Genomic DNA, 15,565 nt, shown 5'->3' with positions numbered 1-15,565 from the left:
TAATATTTTGTCAGCTCGTACATAATACAATATAGGACGTACGTGATAAGCATAATAGCAGTAGCGATGATTTCCAATGTAGACACTACTTTGCTATACGACGCAGGGCTTTTACATCTTCTGCAGGCGTAATTGCGCAATGTTGCGAGCATGTAATTATAAGCAACATGAATTTAAAATGATTTGACTTTATGATGTGGTTGATGATAGATGATGATCAAGTCATGTTTTGTCAGCTCGTACAAAACACAAATATAGGATGAACGTGATGAACATAATAATGGTAGTGATTTCATGTTATTAGGAAGAATCCGAAACTAAATGCTTCTGGCTGAAAACTCCTTGAATACTTAATCAACAGGGGTTTTTCGTTCGGGAAATTGTTATATCATGAAAGAAAACGCGAACGTAGTGTTTCGAAATGTGCATTCCTATCAAATGCTTGAGTTATAATATTGTAATTCCTAAATTGTGTTCCTTTATAACTACTGAAATGAAGTACGTACCGCTAATAAATAGTTCTAATATTTTGCTAGTCCTTTTGATTTCTAAGACGGAACATATTTCATGATTTGAGTGGTTTATTTCATGGTAGATATTATTTTGTATGTGCACATACTTTTTAATTTCTTATTTTCTTTCGTTCATGGTACAACGCGTTTATATTTAAAACACAACTAAAATCCATGCTTTTGCATTATTTGATAGCTCGACAAATGATTTTTACTGCTGCATTGTCAAATCATTTAGTGAAAAACCGACTTTTCCCAGTCCAGTATACTTTTGGTAACGATAACATACGTTAACTGTTGAAATAGCATAACTAAGTGGGAAATAACCCTGCCATTTACAATTGAAGTTGCACAAGTTTAGTGCAAACAAATGTTTACTTTTGCAATATCACATGCTTTAATTAAACACATTTAGTGTTATTTGTTGCTGTAGCGTGCAATTTTAACTTTTAGTGTTTTAATAGCACACGTGTTTTTGAAAACGAAATCCCTGATGTTTGCAGTTGCAGTTACAGATGCTTTTATGGAGAAAAACAACCGACTTTTACTGTTGCAGTTATATGCAAATAATTAAAAAAAAAAATTTAATTGTAAAAATAGCACATATTTTAGTGAAGAAACTGACTTTTACTGTTGCCGTAAAATAAAGTGATGACAATGCCTGTTTTGATGCAGTAGCACACATTTTTGAGTGAAATAACTGAGTTCAAATTTAGCAGTGCCATGCAATCTCCTACGGCATGTTGATGGTATTGTGTGAGCGTTAGAAAATAGTAGATCACTGGATGGTGGTAATATCGTTCTGTTTAACCACAGTGTGTTTAATGTTTGTGCGAGAGAGAGAGAGAGAGAGAGAGAGAGAGAGAGAGATTTATCTGTGTACATAACATATTGTTACCATGCTTTTGTTGTCTTCCTTTCGAGGATCCTCAATATGATTCTCTTAGATCCATTTAGTAAAGGAATGACGTCGAAGTTCAACTCCTGATCTAGGAGAACGCATTTAGGAAATGTATGTAGAGATTCAAGGGAAATGCCATTAACCTTTTCATTATTTACTCTGAGACATAATTATGAACCTAAAATGTACTTTTCTAATATATTTTGAAATCGTTATAGTGATTCATATTCACTAAAATATACAGAAAAAAGTGGAAATAGAAAACAACCCTCGAATCTAAAACACACCAAAACAAATGATAAGTCGCTATATGTCTTGATTTGGTTTCATTTGCTTATGTCTATTTAAATATGGATAATATTTCCATACAGATTTGTACGAATAGAGAACAGCCAATCATCAGATGTTACAAGCAATCGAATGTGATATACTTTAAAAATTGACTGAATGCTCGGCTGATTTTATCTAACTTATCACTAATGGTCTCTTTCGTTGTTCTCGTACGACAGGTTTTCAAAATGAACTTGTCGAGTCTCTTACTTTGACATATGTAATTACATTTCCTGGCATGGTATATGTCGTACTTATCAAGGTGAAGAAATTCACAAACTTTGTGAGGAGGTGATGTAATTAGCTACATTTTGTGATAGAAAGTTTTCAATTAAGAATCCTGGCGTCCGTTCTATTTCTCTATCTCTCTGCGTAGAGCATCGGGCTCGTAATTCAGGGGTAGCAGGTATGAGTCAATCCTATGGCAGCCGAGGTCGGCAAACCCGAAGAGTTCTTGGGAAAGGCAGCACATAGCAACCATTTTTGTGTGCCTGGTAGAGCCGAAAATTATATTAATTGTGTTGACAAATTTGGATGTCTATATATAACAGTCAAGTGTCAATAATTACAAAGTCTACTATATTAAAGATGAAATCATTATTTGAGTTTCAAATTAATCCATAGAAATGGCTGAAAATGTGTTCTTTCTAATGAGAATGCAGATCTGAATGCGTGCTTGTAAAGTGTAAAAGAAAAGCTGTATAAGATCATTGGACTACTTAAGTCTTCTATCGGCCTCGTCAGATCATGGAAATACCAATAGTCATTCAGGTATTATTCATTCATGGTTCAGTTTTAAGAAAAATAGTCTTTATACACACTTAGTGAATGTAGTGACAACGGATACTCCATGTTGTCACGAGCGTGGCAGACTGTATCATTAAGTGACCATTCTCTACTGAAACACTGTTATTTTCACTCTTCCCCGTTTGTACACAAATACCACACTGTTGCTTAAACGCTGGGGATGAGTGCTTCCAACATTATTGTCCATTTTACTTTGAGTGTTTTCATCTGACTTGTAAATCCTAATAGGAAACATAAGTCAGCAGATACATGTATGCTGCTCCCATCCATGATTCTGCCGTCATTTCTTGGCGGCTGACCAGATATTGGCTCAGGGCTAAATAACGAAACACCTACTCGATCAAGATGAAAAGAGTGACTGGAAACGTATGACATTGGTTGTCATATGCGATAAAACAGGGATTTACGTTTTTCAACCAAACTCAAACGAAAATAATCGTATTTAGACAGACTGAAACGAACTTCTCCTTTAACGCATTTGTAAACATTGCTTTTTGGTTTAAACTACACGTTTGTGCAGTTTATCGGTGTTTATTAAGCATTATTAAATACTAAAAATGAAAAGGGATTCCTAATGGATATAGATAATTTTCAATTCGTGGTTTTCTTCTTCCGACGATATGCTATCGATGTTAATTATATGAATCAAAATTCAATTTTCTCAATTCCTGTCCTTGGTTGTTTCATCTTCAAACAGTATTAATAATTTTAAGATTCTTTTGTGTGGAAAGACAGATAGCCAACACCATCCGATACGACATTTTCATGTTATTCTTCAGAGCGGAAAAGGATCTTAAAACAACTCATATAATAACACCATAACCATCGGAATTACAAAGACCATCTCAATAAATCCAGGACATCTCCACAACGTTTCAAATTAAAAGAGTGCAAAACACTTTCCAAAAGCAAGTAGGCTCTTGTTTAAAGAAAACCAGAAAAAAAAAACTGGTTTTTGAACAACGAAACCGACAGAAAATATAAAATTAATGCTTTTCATCATCAAACGGTAACAGACGTCGGTGTTCGTAAAGTTCATATGATATTAAATATATTACCTATGTTCATAGCGCCAGAACAAATGCATCGTTTACCTAATTTTATAAAAATGCCTGCATATTAATTTAACCTGTAAAATATGTAACATGTAATATGTTGGACACACACTTGAATACGTTTATAATAAAATGAGCAATATCGCTTTTAAATAAGGAAAACTGTAAGAATCCTCACATTTCGTCTAATATTTCGTTGCATTTTTAATGCAAATAATAATTCTTTACGTGATTGTGACTTCATGCCAATCAATATTGTGCATAAATAGACTAATTAAAGAAAGCTAATCGATTTATCTGTTTGACACTTTACTCTGTATCCAAATGTTCGTATATAGATATATTATTTATATCAATGTAATAAACCGACAACGAACAGTGCAAAACTAGTATCTAGCTAGCCTAAGCGCTTTCGACTCTTAATGAGTCTTTTTCAAAGGCCAATACAAAACATAGAGAAGACAAACAAATAAAACAGACAAACCGTTGTCTTTGTTAAACTTTACTTGAATATGACTTGTTGCGGATGCTGAAAGATATTTTATATTGACCTAGAAATCTGTGAGCCATAGTGTCATCTGTAATTTTATGTAAATTTATGTACGTTCAAAGTATATCCCGGATATTTCATTGTTATAGTTGGTTTAAGAAGACTAGAAAAAGACAGCCACCCACAAATAAAATTACCTTTTTGCAGCCGGCATGTTCTTTTTTCAATAAGTCTCTAAATTTGCTTATTAGTCACCCAATAACCTATAAATACAAGTATAACACTTAAATTTCCGGGATATAATTTGCGCGTACATAAATTTACATAAAATAACAGATGACGCTAATGCTCATCCATTTCTAGGTCAATACAAAATATTTTTCTGCATATCCCTTTATCTTTCTGCTTGTTCTTTTTCTACAATATCTGTATTTTATTTATTTTTTTCATTAAAATGAAGCAAGGCCTTCCGAGTTTTCTTTTAATGAAAAATTTATAGAACGATTGGTATATCATTGATACAGCGTACATACTGTAAATATATATTTATTTATATTACAAACAAATAGATATATAGTCCTTTGAACTGAGTTAAGATTTACTACATGCAGCCGTGTATTGACTGAGCGAATGAACTCCTCACATCCCCGAGTGTGTCTGCTACAAAATGTGGTTATATGCCTTTTGTGGATATTCACAATTACCTTTACGTATTGATAAGTCAATTGTTTTATCTTCTTGTTTCTATTTTTCGTTATATTGATTAAATCAATATAATACAAACTTATGATTTAAGCATGAAAGATGATGTTGATAATAAAAGGAGAGCACTACAAACATTTGGATTATTTCCGCGAAACCCAAGCAGCGACATGCATGTTTCAAGTATTGACTTATTTATATATAATTTTTAACCACGAATCGTGCAAACTGTTAGTGAGGGTACTGACAAGACCACTTAATATTAGATATACAATGTGTTACTATTCCATAGTCTTAATCTAAGTAACAGAAAGAAAAGAAATCAAAAACTTAAATTAACTTAATTATCAGTGCTACAAAATGTAAATTTAAGAGGAACATTGAGGTAATGTGAATAATTCGAAGATTAGTTTTTACAAGTTAAGAATAGGGTTCATACCGAAATCCAAGCTTAGTGTGTGATATTGTACCAGTAGATTTGAATGTGCTGGTGTGCCAGCAGCCTTGCTGTATAACAATGGCATTGGACAGAAAGTATCTGAATGAATTCACAATAATGCCAATATAGTGATTAGTCCAAACATTCATAAGCACTTTGTAATTCCAATAAATAATTCAAATAAATGTTTCTTCTCAAATTAAATATGAATACAATATCAATTGTTTCTGCAGACAGAAAATAAAATAAAAACACTAATGAAATAGAAATTCGAATAATTGTTCACTTCTCCACAAATATTTTACGACTCTATATCACATTTCATGCTGCACGTGAAATATTTCACAGAACATACGCACGTGACCAATGACACACCTCTCATTAATAATAATAATAATAATAATAATAATGATAATAATAATGAGGACTTTGTTTAGCGCCTAATCTTTAAAAGCTCTAAGCGCTTTATAACATTAGACAACACATATAACATAAAAAACATATAATGATACGATTACAAAGAAACAAACACCATGAAATTAGAAACATAAAAAACATGCTGAAATATTTAAGGTAGGAAACATTATAAGGCTTTAAGTTTGTTCTTGCAGTCGAAATAGGTGAGTTTAAGAGCACTCTTGAATGGGATCATTTGTTTTTGTGTCTTAGTTCAGTGGGCAATTCATTCCACGTTGATGGGCTCTGGTATGCAAAAGAACGTTGAACATATGACTTCGTTTTCATAGTGGGAATAATGAGTATACGATTGTTAGGAGAGGAGCGTAAGTATTTTGCTGGTGTGTACACACGGGTGAGGTCGGATAGGTATGTTGGACTTCATATCAGTCGGAACATACCCCAAGCAGTACACAGGTACATTACCAAGGCTGTAAAGATTTTTTTAATAGGTCCACTATCTTAAAATAACATCTATGATTATAAGCAAAAATTATGTAAAAATGCTGTTTATAAATGATTATTACATTATACAGTCATTAATAAAACTTAAATACACAATGAAAATATACATAACAAATGTCACCTAGAAAGTACCTGCTACACTCAAAGACAAAAAGGGTACACGTTATCTATTATATATTAAGTGCCATATCGACAGTATCTATTCCACTTGAAGACAAATGGTACAGGCTTTAATTCTGGTATTCAGTGTCACCGTACCTGTTACACTCAACGACAAACGGTAACTGTTTTCGGGAAAAACTCTTGATCAAATATATTAATTTATTTGCCTAATCAGCGATTGCTACTCTCAAGAAACATATAATGATATTTGAAAACGTTGGCGATATCGAGATTGATGAGTAATGATTGGAAACCGAAATAAAATGACATTCGAAATTTGGATGCAGCATCTGCCAGTGCAATATAGTTCATGTTTAAATGCAGAAAAATTAAATAAAGAAACCAGATAGCATAATGAATACTCGCATTCATTATTTGTAAATATGCTACTCTCTGAAGTCTGTACAATACAGCCACTCTGTCATGACTCTACAATATGCAATGTATCAACACGGGCAGGAAACTTGTAAACGAAAGTAAAAGTCTCTTTTAATTAATATATAAGGAAGTATTTCATTAGATGCCCCTAATTTATCAGAGCAACACCTTGTTAGATGTCTCCTATATAATAGAACTAGTGTGAAAGTTATATTACTGGCTCCCGAATCTTGTAGTTTCATGGTGTAATAATGAAATTATTGGCCATTGGCAAATATAACTGTACAATCAAAATATTTATATCTAGATGAAGTTTCAAAGTAATTAAAAGCTATCATCCATGCGACATATTACTTTGCACAAGATGTGCCCGTGTATGAAAGAATCTTTATCTAAATCGCATGCTTCTCACCATTACAATGTCGAAACAACATATTGTTTTCAAAATGTTATTATCTGAGTATGTAACAAATAGCTGAATTATTTACGTACTTCATCAAAATGCATTACACAATTCGGTATGAATGTATATAGGATTCTTCATTAAGAAAACTATGGGTCAATTGAACTTTTAGAACTGGTGAATTTCATAATCTGATCGATTCAGAGCAAGGTATTTTACATATTTGGGATAACGGATGAGACCAGGAACCCCAATGTATGAGTTAACACGGCTTTCTGTATCATCTTCAATCAATAAATAAAATTTACCAATAAAACTATAGAAAACGGTCATAAAATGTCTAAGCTCAAAATTCATATAAAGACGGACTACGGATTGTACCATCTTCAAGTGATAACTATGAGGTTTCCAAGCAATTCAAGCTACGCATTCATATGACGCATTACTTTGTGCAATAGCTACACATGTAAGATGTAATGTTCGACTAAATCGTATGCTACTCACGTTATAAGTAGAAAGAAGTATTTAATACAGATGTCATTATTTAAGTAAGCACGAGATAACTAATTAATTTAGTACTTCATTTAAATGCGTACAATAATGCATTCGCTATTAACATATCGAGGATTGTTCATTATTAAAGCGATGGGTTAACCATGGGTTTTCCCATGCATTCTATTCAGACTATCAGAACATTGATTAAATTCCATGTACATTTCAGTCAATTAACACCACTATTGATGAAATACAGTGCATTAGTGATAAGTCCTGATATATGAAGATCATCTTTTCTATATTATAAACTTACTTGGAATCTATCTATCTATCTATCTATCTATCTATCCATCTATCTATCTATCTATCTATCTATCTATCTATCTATCTATATATATATATATATATATATATATATATATATATATATATATATATATATATATATATTGGTTTTGTCGCATTATCTTCAAATAGTTACATGTGAGTGAAATAACTGTAAATTTTAGTAAACGTGACCTTTAATTTATTGGTCGAATCACATGTTTGATAAGCCTACGCAAATAACAAAAAGCTGAATTAAATAAACATTTTGTATTTTGTTCCGGTTTTAACGCCACATGATGTTGATTGCAAATATTCTTCATTGATTAGCAAATACCTTGGAGAACTCCAAGACACATATTCATTATTTCCTTTGAGATTCTCATTAATCCAATTAGTAAACAGATGGAAAAAATACCAGACTAGCGCTTATTGTTTAAAATATGTATAGGTTTAAGATCTGTATCTCTCTATAAGGTCGAACGAGAAAGTTACATTACGGCTGAATATATAAAAGACATAGGGTCAAATCAGAAGTTGAACTTAAAAATGTTCATAGGATGAAAATGTTTGGATCGATATGGCTTCGAGCTGATATTTGCGTGGGTCCATTACTGGAATATCTACAATCCAACACCAGTTAGGTACTGTCCAGCACACATTTATCTACTAGCCAGCACCCAATGCTCTACTATACATTACATACATTATATCGTCAACACACCAATTGAAATGACTCTCATGCCGAGATCTACTATCGCTTAGTACCCATCAAACCATTCGGCGTGACCGTTACCCAGTTATCTGCTGTCTAACACTCATCTTCATCTTTCGGATGGAAATTGCCTTATTCTACAAAGGAAAGAGTTACAAAATTTCCTCTAATATGTGTTACTGTAAGAGAAAAGGCCAGTGTCTTCACTGCAGTAGTTAAAACAGATATATCCTCATTGTAAGCATGTTCTACTGCAACAGTAACAGTCAGTTTGGCACTAAATTGTATGGTACTTCGACAATAACATTCAGGTTTGCTTAACTAAATTGTGTGACACTGCAACAGTAACAGTAAGTTTTGCTACTAAAAGTGTGCTACTACGACAAGAAAGTTCAGTGTTTCCCTAAAAGTATGTGTCTCTAAGAATAAATGTCACTTATCTTAACTGAATATGTGCTACTGGAACCGTCAAAGCCAGTTCCTTGCTAAATGTTGGGCTACTTCAACAGCAAAAGTCAATCATTCGTTGAAACTGAACGCATAGGCTTGAATTGTATGGTTTCGTTTAGAATGTAAACCTGCTGTACTATGAAAGTAAGAAAACTCGATTTAGTTTAAATTTGGTTAATTTTGAATTTGTTGTACCTGAAAGAAAACACGCCAGATATGAAATAGTTTCCGCTTTGGAAATGAACAAAAATAAATGAGAAAACGATGGCACGAGTACTAAAGGACCTAACTTTAAGGAGCAAAACTATTCTAGCTCAAACCATTCAGATCATTTACAATTAAAACAAAAACAACAAGGTCCATGTTGTCATTCATAGAACAACAAATGCCCTGAAGGTAAAGCTTTGTGTTGATTAGGTATTCAAGGATTTTGCAACCTTAGTCATTTTAGTTTCTTTTGTCCTTATTCATGTAGTATGTCAGGGATGAAAGGTTAACACAAACAACATGCACAGGTTGTAAACAACGTGCACAAGCTAATTATCATTTGTCATCAGCCACAACATGTCATCAGTAGATAATTACATTCTTGTTGATTATAATTACATGCATGCAACATTGCGCACTTACGCCTGCTGCCCATATAAAAGCCATGATTAAATTAGTAAACAGTGTCTATAATGGAAATCATCGTTAGAATCAAGATGTTTCGATGTCTATATAGTGAGTAAACATGTTTTTTTTTAAACTTGCTTTGCTTCCACTTTATTGATATGTCTTTATTACATGGTTATTATTATCGTTATTATTATATTAATATCATTATTATTATTATTACTATTATTATTATTATTATTTTACAGAACGCTTTGTTTGTGGCATGTTATTGATATCACTGGCTGTTGCCCAACTAAACGATACGATACCAGCACTGAATGCGACCATACCAGAGTCAGACAGGTAAAAGCTTTATATATAGGTGCTTGAAAACGTCTCAAAATGTCATTATTTTTTATATTTACCATATGATATATATATGACAACATCAAAACGAATAATGAAGAGAGAGAGAGAAGCACAATGACAGTACTTATAACTTGAATAAGTTATTGCAGTGGCGTCGCTAGGGGGGTGCGGGGGGTGCGGACCGTACCGGGTGACACCATCTCAGAGGGGTGACACCAAAATGAAAAATTGCAAATTTTACAGAGCACACACTGCTCGGTCTAGTCGGATTTCATAAGCGGATAACCGATCATAGTTAAATACATGACTAGCAGGCACAGCAGTGGCGTCGCTAGGGGGATGCGGGGGGTGCGGACTGCACCGGGTGACACCAAAATGACATTACTAAAGATTCTGTATGGTCTGTTACGGAAGGAGGACCATGGGGGTGACACCATGAGCTACCGCACTGGGTGACACCAACCCGAGTGACGCCACTGAGTTATTGAAATCGTCCAGAAGAGGTTATATATTTGCATCAACCTTTCCCTAAAGCATTAAATCTAAGCTAATAGTTGCATATGATATTGAACGTAATTTCTCATTGACTCACCGGTTTCTCTTCTGTACTTGGGACAAAACATAAAAAATGTGCATGATGTTTTTGATCCCATAGGTGAACAAGGAGTGTCCGCAAGTTGAACACGGTAAAGATCAAGTTGTAATGAACTTTCCCTGTGTCGTAATCTAATACGCATACTATCCAGTGTTCGAGGAATAACTAATGGTATTTTGCAAGATACAACGTTTGGGCATAAACACTTCTTCAAAGCTCTGTAAGACATATAACACTGAGTATCCTGTTGGAGATTGTTCCACAAAGATACTTTTGAAGGAATAAAAGAAGATTTGGTAGAATTTGGCCTGAAACTGCTAATGACCATATTGTTGTATTGTTTGTTGTTCAAAGACAACGTGACCTGACAAACGAATACTTCCTGACATGAAATATAAGATGTTTATTGGAGAAACGTTTCCGGTAAAGCTACCTATCAGAGAGAGAGAGAGAGAGAGAGAGAGATAGAGAGAGAGACAGAGAGATAGCTCTGGGTATGAGTTTTGTACGTTATTCCTTTATCCTAAGCTCACAGTTAAAATTATTTTCAATACATGTAATGCATATATTGAATGAAATACATTTTCAGCCAAAATGAAACAAACGGAATGCACGCATTTATAACCTGTGGTAGAATATTCGGATCCAACTTCAGCGCATTAAACACAGGAACAATGGACTTCTTAACGGACACGTTCTGCAGGTAACTTCGAATCTCAGTATTACGCACAGTAAATCAATGCTTTTTTTCAATTTCTTTCACTTGTCCGCCACATTGGAGGGCAAAGCCAACAGATGTTTGAGAACGTTTCAAAATGTCATTATATTTGTATCTGTACCACATGATATAATAAAGACAGCATATAGGATTATGACTTGATGAAATCGAAGCAATGTGTAAGTTAGAGTTGACGTTTATTCTTTGGAATCTTTGAAACATACATGGACGTTGTGTCGACTTGCTACATTGCCTCCAGCTTGATCGATAAATCGAAATAACACTTACTTGTGAAACTATAACATTTCAATTTTTCACTGTTCCGTGCAAATAATTTGGCGCTTTAGAGCTTGCAAACATTTTACGGTATTTACTTTTTACGCAGCTAGCTTCCCTTTCCTTTCTCCGACAAAGAGAACTGGACATGTATTTTATTAGGCTACCAACGAATTCAAAGTTTCAGTCTCGTTTCCAGAGAAATATGAGCTCAAACGAAATGTCTGTGAAATGTAACCATCAATCTGTTCATAAAACAACATACTACAATTATCAAAGAGACATTGTTTTTCACCACATGAAGTTTGCTTTGTTCTAATGAAACCATTTCTTGGGTTGTTGGTGAATATAGGTCAGCGAAACCACTGATGAAACGTAAGTGTCACAGTTACAATGAGATTATCGCTATCCTTTGTCTTTTGTCTTTTTTATCGTTACATGTATCTGTCACATGCCAAAGTGTTATGGAACAATTATCAGCATCATAACCACACAAGGAGAGTGGAAGACGACAACGATAATAACGAGGATGTTGGTATTAACACTAACTCAAACATGATAAAACCAATGTTTTCTATTAAAAGTGAAATATGCGCAATCTTCTCAGAGATTACGTACACATAACACGTGTCCCACCAAACTATATATTTTTTCTACTATGTAAATTTATTCTAAGTTTTAGGACAGAAAATTAAATTGCTGACAAGATTGTCATTACCACCACCGCTAGTATGTGATAATTTTGTCTAGAAAGGAGGAACGTGTGGAAACATGTATACCATTTTCAAACCTCAACCTTTAATGTGGTTTACAAAATAATTTAAGAACAGTAACAAAGTAATTGCACAAAGCTTCGAACATAGTTCGTTGGAATGTGTAATAGATGTTTGGAGCATCCATCCATCCTATGAAGTCTTCACACGAATCTTTTTCTTTTGCTTAAGTTATTGACATCACGTCAAATACTCTCAATTGATCTTACAGACACAAACTCTTTTATCTGCAAATGCGTACCTGGTAAAAACAGTGTTTCAGCTTGTATACGCTATTATAAGTCCATACACTGAAACAATACAAGCATTACCGGACGTGGACCCTATCTCCCAATCCGTATATCCGTCTAACTATGGTTGTTATTTCTTTTGAAAAGAGTCGCTTTTTGATGCGGATCGACGTGGAACGAAGTGGATCGACATCCCATGACTAACAAAGATGGTTCTTTAATTGAAAAGAACAAATCAGAATAGGAAACAACCAGGAAATCAACTAATCATAGAGTGTGTCACTAACAACATTTTATGCGTGTAATCGTAACATTGAACAAGTGCAAACCGGATACCCCTTCCAGTTCAAGTGGCCACTTAATGAGTTTGCATTTTCCTAGTAATTTCTTGGTGTCGACGGCCATGTTAGTTTAAGTTTGGTATTGATAGAACACTTTTGAACTCGTCAGTTTTGTATTCCATTTCACAGAGAGGCGATGTGCTAGTTTCTTTGTATTTGTTTGTGTTTTTATTGTTATGCTGTGGCCACAGATAAAAATATTTTAAATTGGATTTAAAGTCCATTGTTTGCCTTTGTAGTGGTCTGGAGCCATATGTAAGCTGTGTCATAGAGGGTCTTATTAACGCCACTACACTCATAGACAACGCGATAAAAGGACTCATCAACAAAGACGCAGTGCTGCCATCATTCCAAAATGCATGTGCTGTTCGGTCAGGTATGTGCCTATTGTTTGATAATGTCATTCAGAAACGTTGTTAATGATTGTTTATCGACGACGCAGTCTTTTGAAAGTACTTAAATTTAAGTTAAATTTAATTACGAGTCAATGTTCTGTGGACATTTTCCCCAATCATAATTAAACATGACTATAAAAAATGAATGGTTAAAGTTTCCTTATTGCTCAAGGTACAGAAGGTGAAAGATTCGGGAAACTGTAAATTTCACGTTTTCTCTGAAATGTCTTACGTTTGAAGCGATGTTTTCAATTCTCTCGTTTCTGCTTCTTGTGCTCACTAAATATATCAAGCATATACCATGCTTGCCTTCTCAGATCAAACAATCTATCCATCAATCGATTTCACTCTCTATTGAAAAGTTTTTATTTTTATCTATTGTAGTTTGGGCGCAAAATGCTGCGTGTATCCGAAATCAAACATTAAAATTGTCCACCTCTTGCAACTACTATTTTAATATTGAAATACTGCACCTGAGCCAGAGAGTTTCACCTGTATCGTTGTGTAGGTAAGTTGATTAGATAATATGTGTCCCAGTTGATATTATAATTGCTTCCGTTAAATAGTTGCTTTATGTAATTTGCACAATTTAAAAACAACTGCATATACAATTTTATTTGCAATTACGGACTATGAACTCTCTCTCTCTCTCTCTCTCTCTCTCTCACACACACACACACACACACACACACACGCTTTGTTTACGTGCTTATGCCACGGTATCATATCCACCCCCATCATCGGATACTCAGGGTTGATGAACTCCACTTCTCAAAACCCAACCACCCTGGGTTTATTTCATGATATACTTTCCGGCTCATGACTAATTTAGAATGCAAGTTGAACACTTAGAGTGGATCTGATAAAAACGGCTTGGAAACTCTAATGCGTTCCACTCCAACACCGCTTAATGGCAATAACGAACTCAGGGAGAAATTGACTCATCAGGCGTGCACTTCTAAAAATGTAATATCTAGGGAACGCTGCCTCCTTTGTGCATTTTGAGGCCAAAGTTATATGAACCAAATTTGTGTGATGATGTCTGCATGTAATGGTAATGATTGTTATTTTCAGAATTTCCTTTTATTTTACAGTTCTTTCGTGTCCTCCATCAACTGCCTCGCCGATGCATTTTCTGCATGCAGTTCTGATGTCAGCAATATATATAGGTCTACCTATCTTAACTTTCTCACTCAAGAGTGCAGAAATGGGACACAAACTTAATTATAATGTAATACAAGCGGACATGTTTTCATTCTGATATTTAGTCTTGACAAAACAGGCTCTCGAGTGACTTCAAGAAATTATTGTTGATTGCGAATCTAGTAAAGGTCTATACAAATGGATGTAATGTTTGAAACCAAGCTTACCAAAACGTCTAGTGGATTCTCTGATTGGTTTACTGCATTCTTTATAAATTTATTCTGTGCTAGTTACATTAAGAGACGTGTAGTTAGGTCCAGTCACAGTGCATGCTTGATGTGAACGAAAAGACGGCTCGTTTAAACCACCAATCATGAGCATGCACACAAGTAATAAGTATATGAATAGACAATAGCCAAATAAATATTCATCTTAGGGTCCGATGACTAGTAGTGTACTTTGCCGCTCTAACGAAATGTCCTGTTCCAGCATGGAACAAGCCAATTATCGAAACGACAGCATGAGGAAACAGGCAGAGAATAAACAAAGATGATGGGGACCACTTGTCAGCGGTCTTGCTCAGTACATAAAATGCGGCCAAAAATAGAAGCTTCCTGTACTCGCCATCTTGCTTCTTTTAAAGTGAATATGAACCTACATTACATCTTTGGCTGAACCAGTGAAGTCGCACGATGGCAATGAAAATGGCTGACCAGAGGTTAAAATGAAAAGTGATTCAGATCTGAGCCGCGGACTAAACATAGCCCAGGTTATTATGGTATGGTAGAAACGTGCAGTGCACAATGATCTGATATTCATCTGTATTTTCGACTCATTAAATTGCACCTGGGAGTATAGAACACGTTTATTCTTCGGCATGAATATCTTATCAACCTTGCAGCTACAATGCAAAAAGCAAAATATGGCGATATCTACCAACAAAGATAAGTTGTTTACGCCTTTTCTTGAGGCTCAAATTGCATGCATCTCTCGGAGTCAAGAGAGAGCCTGATTGAACGAGACTGTCAAGATAGTTTTTTTTTT

The 15,565-nt window shown here is 34.5% G+C and overlaps 1 protein-coding gene across 1 annotated transcript; it reads left to right on the top strand.

The window, feature by feature from the left end:
• Nucleotides 1–9,662: 9,662 nt before the first annotated feature.
• LOC149799977 (uncharacterized) lies at nt 9,663–14,668 on the top strand. The gene is made up of 6 exons (XM_089959504.1): nt 9,663–9,807; nt 9,948–10,044; nt 11,235–11,348; nt 13,223–13,359; nt 13,763–13,886; nt 14,473–14,668. The coding sequence occupies exons 1-6, from the start codon at nt 9,765–9,767 to the stop codon at nt 14,600–14,602; spliced, it is 645 nt and encodes a 214-aa protein (XP_089815630.1). The 5' UTR covers nt 9,663–9,764; the 3' UTR covers nt 14,603–14,668.
• The last annotated feature ends 897 nt before the right edge of the window (nt 14,669–15,565 follow it).

Source organism: Sinohyriopsis cumingii, chromosome 5 (genome assembly GCF_028554795.1).
Source record: "Sinohyriopsis cumingii isolate HCF-2022 chromosome 5, ASM2855479v2, whole genome shotgun sequence".
Lineage (NCBI taxonomy): Eukaryota > Metazoa > Mollusca > Bivalvia > Unionida > Unionidae > Sinohyriopsis > Sinohyriopsis cumingii.
The sequence above is the reverse complement of the archived record's forward strand: the minus strand, read 5'-3'. Positions and strand labels throughout refer to the sequence as shown.

Coding starts and splice junctions, on each gene's coding strand:
- LOC149799977 (XM_089959504.1), top strand. CDS start 9,765: ATGGAAATCATCGTTAGAATCAAGATGTTTCGATGTCTATATA. Junction 11,349..13,222: donor TTAACGGACACGTTCTGCAG/GTAACTTCGAAT, acceptor TTGCCTTTGTAG/TGGTCTGGAGCCATATGTAA. Junction 13,887..14,472: donor TCACCTGTATCGTTGTGTAG/GTAAGTTGATTA, acceptor TTTATTTTACAG/TTCTTTCGTGTCCTCCATCA.